This window comes from Staurois parvus, unplaced genomic scaffold (assembly GCF_062004578.1).
Source record: "Staurois parvus isolate SC_StPar_1 unplaced genomic scaffold, SC_StPar_1.0 ptg000575l, whole genome shotgun sequence".
NCBI classification, from domain to species: domain Eukaryota; kingdom Metazoa; phylum Chordata; class Amphibia; order Anura; family Ranidae; genus Staurois; species Staurois parvus.
In genome coordinates, this window is record NW_028318371.1 from 2388818 (window position 1) to 2397805 (window position 8988).

Here is an 8988-nt window from a genome sequence, read left to right on the forward strand (position 1 = left end):
TATCTAGCTTTGCCCAATCATGCACCATGATACTGGGAGCCAAATGACCAATTCAACCAATGCTTGCAGTTACTGCACAGTGTAGAGCACGGGTGTCAAACTGGCGGCCCTCCAGCTGTTGCCAAACTACAAGTCCCATGAGGCATTGCAAGACTGACAGTTACAAGCATGACTTTCAAAGGCAGAGGCATGATGGGACTTGTAGTTTCACAACAGCTGGAGGGCCGCCAGTTGGACACCCCTGGTGTAGAGGTTACCAGACACATTTTCTCCTGTAATGAAAGACTTTGCTCTGTTGTCCTAGAGATTCAAATACTGATGTAAGCAAATAGCTGTGAATGAAAAAATAAATCTCCCGAGTCTGTAGCTGACCCTGCTGCCCTTCAGATTGGCAGATGTAAGATTTTTCTCACTTGATGAAAAGCTTGAGCTGGTATATTTTATGTAATAGTACACTCACTTGCCACTTTATTAGGTACATCTGTTCAGTTGCTTGGTAACACAAATCGCTAATCAGCCAATCACATGGCAGCAACTCAATGCATTTAGGCATCTAGTGAAGACGACTTGCCGAAGTTCAAACCGAGCATCAGAATGGCGAAGAAAGGGGATTTAAGGGACTTTGAACGTGGCATGGTTTTTGATTCCAGACGGGCTGGTCTGAGTATTTCATAAACTGCTGATCTAATGGGATTTTCAGGCACAACCATCTCTCGGGTTTACAGGGAATGGTCCAAACAAGAGAAAATATCCAGTGAGTGGCAGTTGTGTGGAGGAAAATGCCTTGTTGAGTTCAGAGGAGAATGGGCACACTGGTCCGAGATGATAGAAAGGCAACAGTAACTCAAATAACCACTCTTTACAACCAGGGTATGCAGAATACCATCTCTGAACGCATAACATGTCCAACCTTGAAGCAGATGGGCTACAGCAGCAGAAGACTACTCCGGGTGCCACTCCTGTCAGCTAAGAACAGGAAACGGAGGCTACAATTTGCACAGGATCACCAAAACCGGACAATAGAACATTGGAAAAACGCTGAATAGAAAAAAACAAACAGAGGGCGCACCGGCCTAGTGCATTACCTTAAAAATGTTTAATGAATGTAAATAATAAGTATTATACTCACAAATGATCAATAAATAAAAGGCACATCATAAAGAAACAGCTCTGTCCAATTCACACTGCGTGTCTATCTGTAGTGAGAACTCTGGACATCCAAAACCCCCCTGACAGCTGAATGAGTGGTCGGGTGTTAGGGATGTGGAGGCCGGATTATTTTTTCAGGCTTTTTTTGGTTTACATTTCAGCTGTCAATGGGAGAATCCCACTAACAGCTGAAAGAACCGAGCCTGAAGGTATTGGTTCCAGGTATTGGAGCATTTGCAGGAGTACCGATACTCATGCAAAAGCTGCAAATCAGCACTGATACTGATACCGGTATCAGTGAAACTCGAATTATTATTCTTTTTTTTTTGGTTAAGTAAGGGGATAGAGTTAAGGTTAGGTTTTAGAGTTGGGGGGTTGGAGTTAGGGTTAGGGATTAGAACTGGGGTTAGGGTTTGGGTTAGAGGTTAGGTGTTTTAGGGTTAAGCTTTGGGGTTAGGGGGTTAATATTTTATTTATTGTCTTCTTATTTTTTTATTAATTTATTGTTATTATAATTATTATTGTTAATTAATAATAATAAGTAATTATTATTTTTTAGGGGGTTAAGCTTAGGGATTAATTACTATTTATTTATTATTACATATTTCTTTTTACTATTTATGATTTTTTAAATTTGTGTTTTATTTATTTAACATTTATTTTTTATTATTATTATTATTATTATCATCATCATTATTACAGTATTTTTTTTCACATTTGTTCATTTGAGCAGAAAAAAGCTCCAAAAATATGCAACAATGCTCAAAAATGCACGAGTCGCACAGTTCCATTTATTTCTATGGAATTAACGATGCTCAAAATGTGCAAATCTGTCCAAGCAACAAAAAAAGCTCCAGAACTTGGTTGAGCTTCAGGTATTTGGCTTCAGGCGACTTGGCTTGGACAAGTGAACCATCTCCATTGAGAATATTTGGCTTTTTTCTCCTCAAGCACTTTGGAGCTTGGAGCTACCAATCGCTCAGGTGTGAATGGGGCCTATCGCTCCTCAAGCTGCAGAGGAGAGTGCCAGCAGCTCAGAGGTAAGCAGACGTTCCAACCTATTATCTCCATCCTACCCTTATGGGTGTACAGGGCTGGTAGGTGTTTTAGGGTTAGAATTAGGAGTTACGTTTGGGGTTAATATTTTATTTGTCTTCTTATTTATTATTAATTTATTGTTAGGGTGTTAATTATTTTATAATAATACTAATAATAATAATCATACAAGTGCACTCATATACATCCCGCTCCCATCTTATTTTCCTCACCTTCCTTCTCCTAACCTCTGGAGATATCTCCCCAAACCCTGGTCCTCCAGTATCTCACCCCCACACCAGGCACCCTCCTTCCTCCGGGAATAGCCGCAATCCCCTCAATTTAATATCAGTCCCCGTGCTCCTAGAAACCACCCTCCCTTTTTCATGTGTGCTCTGGAATGCCCGCTCTGTCTGGAATAAGCTCACCTCTGTCCATGACCTTTTTGTCTCCCGCTCCCTTCACCTACTAGCAATTACAGAAACCTGGCTCCAAGCAGCAGATTCTTCTTCTCCCTCAGCACTTTCCTATGGAGGCCTCATCTGGACCCACTCACCCAGACCCAGTGGTTGGAAAGGTGGTGGGGTTGGTTTGCATCTAACCCCACTCAGCACCTTTCAAGTCCTCCATAACCCTCCTTCTCTATCCTTCTCTTCTTTCCAGACTCACTGCATTTGGTTGTTTTCACCCAGCACACAGTTAACCCTTTGATCGCACCTCATGTTAACCCCTTCCTGCCCAGTGCCATTAGTACAGCCTCAGTGCTTTTTATTAGCACTGATCACTGTATTGGTGTCACAGGGGTGTCAATGGCAGTTAGTCAGCTCCCCTCCAGTGTCAGAATGCCCACCGTAGTCCCGCTATAAGTCGCTGAGCACCGCCATTACTAGTAAAAATAATTTTTAGCAAATGTCACAGAATACATTTTTGCCAAAATTTATGATGAAATTTGATTTTTTTACATTTTTTACTGGACATGTTCAATAGCAAAATGTAAAAAAAAGTTTTTTTTTTCTCAAAATTGTCAGTCTGTTTTTGTGTATAGTGCAAAAAATAAAACTGCACAGGCAGTATTTCTGGGAAAAAAAGGACATCAATTTCATTTGGGTGCAGCGTTGCATGACCGCGCAATTGTCAATTAAAGTAACACAGCGCCGAAACACAAAAAATAGCCTGGTCAGGAGGGGGGGAAATCCTCAGGAGGGTGAGGGTGGTGAGGAGGAGATACAACACCTCCTTGCTGCCTGCCAAATGCTCTCTGAAGAGTGGTCAGAACACAGATTGCTCTTCAGAGACCAAAGCTAGTGTGAAGGAGCTCTTAAAGGGATTGTGGGCAGGAGGGGGTTAAACAGAAGCATGGCAGACTTGGGAATTAAATATCTATCAGTTTCTCCAACTAGTAGTCGGTCAGCCATCCGCAATAGTACTTCAGGTGTCCCTAGATATGAAATCATGTCTGCAAAACCTTCTAGAACAGGGAGGGGGAGAAGGGAGGAAGATGGGGACAGGTCAGTCATAGAGCAGGGCTCACTCACCCCAAGCTGGGATCTGAAGACTCAGGCAACGTCATCCATCTTGCAGAGAGGGTGGAGCTTCCAGGGGCTGGATTTCATATCTCCCGCCCACATTCCCTTTCTGAGGCACTGCACTGGCTGTGTGTGGGCGGGGCAGACAGGGGGATAGGGGCAGGATCAGCTGGAGCAGATCAAGTCCTGTCTCCTCTCCTGTCTATGCAGAGGGGACGGGGAAGAGCTCGTTACCTGGAGTCTGGGACACAGAGACTTGGCAGATGCAGCCAGTCACCCCTACAGATTGCTTCCCTGACCAATGGTTTGGCAACCCTGCTTGGGCACAGTATTCATGGGGGGTTGCCTGGGTGGGCACAGCTGCAATCTGGGGGGGGGGGCATAACCCACCCCAGCACCCCCCTAGATTCGGCCATGGTTCATACCCATGTGATCTGATTCAAGCAAATGCAACATGTTCTGCAACCTGCTTTTGGGGAGTTGTTAAAGCGGAGTTCCAGCTGAACAAAAAAAATTAAAGTCAGAAGATGCAAAAACTGGAGCTTCTGACCGTTAAAATACAGACACTTACCTGTCCTTAGGTCCAGCGGTGTCCTCACCACGGCTGCTTTTCTCTCGGGGAGAGAGGGGGGTGGAGAACAACTTCTGCTTCCAAATGCCTACGTGATCGCAGCTGAAGTGGGAGCGGGTACATGTCAATTTCGGGTACCCGCTCCCCAAAGGTGCCAATCCTTAATGGGGAACAAGGGGCAAAGGCTTAAAGCGGAACTTCCCCTTTTGGGTGGAGCTCCGCTTTAACTTTTAGTTGACACCTGCAGCAGATGGCATGAACACAGTGGGATTGCTATGTGGTGGGGAAATGCAGCGATTCCTGTGCGTTTGTGTGTGAACTCAGCCTTAACCACAAAATACAACAAACAGAAACATGCCAATAGCATTTCACGCTGCGGTATATAACCCAGTTTTATGTCTTGTCTGCAGATGTAATTTACTATTTATAATCAAAATGACGTAAAAAAAAACAGATCAGATCACAAATGTCGGAATATATTCCTTTCATTTATAAACATTTGCTTTATCCACAAACTTCCTGAAGATAAAACTGCAACACCAGCTCAGCCCCGCCCTGTGCTGAGAAATGTGAGACGACCTTTAGATTTTCCGTGTCGGAGACTTTCACTTTCATTTCTCTCTTCTGGTGTCAGCGATGGCGTCTGCTGATCTGAGAGAGGAGCTGGACTGTTCCATCTGTCTGAACATTTATGCCGATCCTGTAATGCTGAGATGTGGACACAACTTCTGCCGGGTCTGTATTGATCGATCGTTGGATACACAGGAGGGGTCTGGAGGTTATTCCTGTCCTCAGTGCAGAGAAAAGTTCCAGGATCGGCCTGCATTGCAGAGGAACATCACACTACGTAACATAGTGGAGACCTTCCGGTCTACTCAGCCAGATGAGAAGAAGACTGGAATCTTCTGTACTTACTGCATTCACTCTCCTGTACCCGCTGTTAGATCCTGTCTGATGTGTGAAGCTTCTCTGTGTGATAATCACCTGAGAATCCACAGCAAGTCACCAGAACATGTCCTAACTGACCCCACCACTTCCATGGAGAACAGAAAATGTGCCATCCATAGGAAACTTCTTGAATATTACTGTGCTGCAGATGCCGCCTGTATCTGTGTGTCCTGCAGTTTGGCTGGAGAACACCAGGGACACAAGGTGGAGACTCTGGATGAGGCTTCTGAGAAGAAGAAACAGAAACTGAGAAACGTTCTGCAGAAACTGATGACAGAGACAGAGAAGACGGAGAAAAGAGTTCAGAGTCTGCAGGAACGTAAGGGAAAAGTACAAGAAAAATCAGCTGGTCTAACAGGTCTAACAATTTTTTATTTATAATTTTTTATTTATATTCTAATCTTTCTATTTTTTTTATTATTATTTTTTCCGATATTTGAATTTTCCCAACTCCGTCCCAGATTATATGGTCCCTCTACCACAACATCGTGATCATATCTATGCATCATCCCCCCACTGCTTCATAAATAATTATTCCATTCCCCGTACCTACATTTATATATATATATATATTACCTTATTAATACCTTGTCATCCAGTCCTCATCGTCTCTTCTCTACTTTTAACTCTCTATTTTCTCCACCTACACCCCCACCCAGTACCTCACTCACTGCTCATGAGATTGCAAATCATTTCAAAAACAAGATTGACGCAATTCGTAGGGGCATCGCCACTGCACAGACATCCATCCCACTTAGCATACCTTATACTAAACCTCCCTCAACACTTTCCTCTTTTGACCTTGCTACTACTGAAGAGGTCACTAAGGTTTTCTCAGAAGCCCGTCTCACTACCTGCCCCCAGGATCCTGTCCCCTCACAACTACTACGGTCACCCTCCTCTTCCTTCCTATGCTCCCTCACTCACATCTTCAATCTTTCCCTCTCTACTGGTGCCTTCCCCTCCCCTCTAAAGCATGCGCACATCACTCCCATACTTAAAAAGCCCCTCCCTGGATCCCACCAAAATGAACAACTTAAGACCCATCTCCCTGCTGCCATTCACCTCTAAACTCCTAGAACACTTAGTCTACAATCGCCTGAGCTCCCACCTCACCGACAACAACCTTCTTGACCCTTTACAGTCTGGCTTTCGCTCATTACACTCCAGTGAAACCGCCCTACTAAAACTCTCTAATGATCTACTAACTGCTAAAACCAATGGCCACTACTCTGTACTCATCCCAACCAATGGCCACTACTCCGTACTCATCCCAACCAATGACCACTACTCCGTACTCATCCCAACCAATGGTCACTACTCCGTACTCATCCCAACCAATGGTCACTACCCTGTACTCATCCCAACCAATGACCACTACTCCGTACTCATCCCAACCAATGACCACTACTCTGTACTCTTACTACTTGACCTCTCTGTGGCTTTTGATACGGTTGACCATCCCCTCCTCCTCAAAAAACTCCACTCTCTTGGCCTCAGAAACTCTGCTCTCTCCTGGTTCTCCTCCTACCTATCGCAGCGCTCCTTCAATGTTACCTATATAAAGCGGCCTCCTCCTTCACTCCCTCTTTCTGTAAGGGTCCCTCAAGGTTCTGTCCAAGTCCCTTCTCTTCTCCATCTACACCTCCTCCCTTGGTCACTTGATAAACTCCCACGGCTTGAAGTACCATCTCTATGCTGATGACACACAAATCTATCTTTCTACCCCTCACCTCACCCCTTCAGTCTCCTCTCGCATTGCTAACCTACTAAGCGACATATCGGCATGGATGTTACTCCACTTCCTCAAACTCAATCTTTCCAAAACTGAGCTCTTAGTATTCCCCCCAGCCACACAATCATCAGTCCCTCCCCTCATGCCAGGGTACTAGATGTAATCCTAGACTCCCATCTGTCCTTCCAGCCCCAAATCCAATCACTGTCCAAATCTTGTAGACTTCACCTCCGCAACATCTCCAAGATACGACTGTTCCTAACCTCGGAAACCACTAAGCAACTTATTCACTCCCTTTTTATATCAAACCTTGACTATTGTAATTCCCTCCTCATTGGCTGACCTCATCACAGGCTATCTCTTCTTCAGTCTATAATGAATGCTGCTGCCAGACTCACCCACCTCACTAACCGTTCTGTATCTGCCATCCCTCTCTGCCAATCCCTCCACTGTCCTCCACTCAGTGTCCTCCACCCCTCTCTGCCAATCCCTCCACTGTCCTCCACTCAGTGTCCTCCACCCCTCTATGCCAATCCCTCCACTGGCTTTCCATTGCCCAACGAATAAAATTCAAAACATTAACAATAACGTATAAAGCCATTTATAACTCTGCCCCAAATTACATCACCAATCTTGTCTCTAAATATCACCTACACCGTCCTCTCCACTCCTCGCATTACTTGTACCTCATACATGGGAGGGTTCCTACTTCTCATCTTCATTAAAGTGTTATGCTGCACTTAGAGGCGCTTCTTCTCCTTCTCTCATCCTAACAGAGAGAGTCACTGCCCTGTTCATAGAGCTCAGGAGACAACTGGAGGACCTGGAGAAGAGAGTCCTGAGGGAGATCGCCAGCCAGGAAGAGCGGCTTTCATGTCCATTGTCTGAGATGATCCATCAACTGGAGATAAAGAAGAAGGATCTGTCCAGGAAGATGGGGGACATTGAGGAGCTGTGTAACATGACCGACCCCCTGACTGTCCTCCAGGAATCAGACACAGGGGACTTGTGTGATACTGAGGAGGGAGATGATGAGGACAGAGAGAGACATGATAGACTCCTCCATGATGGATGGGATCTGGATGTGGCTGGAATCTCACACACATTACACACAGGGATATCTGATATGATAAAAGGGGGAAATGTATGCTTCAATATACAGGAAGCTTCAGACTTATTACTGGATGTGAACACAGCTCATAATAATCTACAGATATCAGATGACATGAAAACTGCATCCTGGTCAGATATAGAGCAGAATCGTCCAGAAACACCAGAGAGATTTCAGTACTGGGAACAGGTACTAAGCAGTCGGAGTTTTTCCTCGGGGCGACATTACTGGGAAGTGGATGTCAGTGAGGGAGAGTGCAGAGTCGGGATGTGTTATCCCAGTATAGAGAGGGGAGGAGGGCAGTCATGGATTGGATGTAATAACAAGTCCTGGAGTTTGTGGAAGTATGATAGTGAGTGTTGTCTATTACATGATGATAAATCAATCCACATATCTCCCGATACCCCCCCTGATAGAGTCAGGATCTATGTGGATTATGAGGCCGGGCAGCTGTCCTTTTATGATCTGTGTGACCCCATCAGACACCTCCACACCTTCACCTCCACCTTCACTGAGCCCCTCCATGCCGGGTTATGTGTAAGAAAAGGTTGTATAAAGATCTCTGGGGGGGGGTCAGGAGACGTGTAAAATGATCATATGACAGGAAATCTGACCTGAATCTGGTGAAATCTGCTGAGAAATGTGAATCTGGTTCATAGGATGACACCGTTTGTAGAGATAATATATTTCTTCAATCGGTAGATCTGGTAGATCTCAGCCGAGGAGATTGTCCTCCATCACTTCCACACCCAACAAGGCAAAATTTGGGGGGGGGGGTTATTTAACATTAGGCTGACCACACACTATACAATCTGATTGTACAATAACCTTTAGATCTCCCATCAGCTGTGTAGTATACGGGTCTGCCTGATGTGACCCAATAAAGAGCTGATTCACACATGTGTAGCTCAGG

At 45.0% G+C, this 8988-nt stretch overlaps 1 protein-coding gene across 2 annotated transcripts; it reads left to right on the forward strand.

The window, feature by feature from the left end:
* Window positions 1-4917: 4917 nt before the first annotated feature.
* Window positions 4918-8663, forward strand: LOC149450324 (E3 ubiquitin-protein ligase TRIM39-like). 2 transcript variants are annotated; one of them, XM_089692038.1, is made up of 2 exons: window positions 4918-5587; window positions 7741-8663. In XM_089692038.1, the coding sequence occupies exons 1-2, from the start codon at window positions 4918-4920 to the stop codon at window positions 8661-8663; spliced, it is 1593 nt and encodes a 530-aa protein (XP_089548164.1). The 2 variants fall into 2 exon arrangements, with proteins under 2 accessions (XP_089548164.1, XP_089548165.1); XM_089692039.1 differs by having other exon boundaries at window positions 4918-5578.
* The last annotated feature ends 325 nt before the right edge of the window (window positions 8664-8988 follow it).

Excerpts from the sequence above, each read along its gene's own strand:
- LOC149450324 (XM_089692038.1), top strand. The coding sequence starts at position 4,918 with ATGGCGTCTGCTGATCTGAGAGAGGAGCTGGACTGTTCCATCTGTCTG. Across the intron at positions 5,588-7,740 it reads AAAATCAGCTGGTCTAACAG|AGAGAGTCACTGCCCTGTTC; the intron begins GTCTAACAATTT and ends TCATCCTAACAG.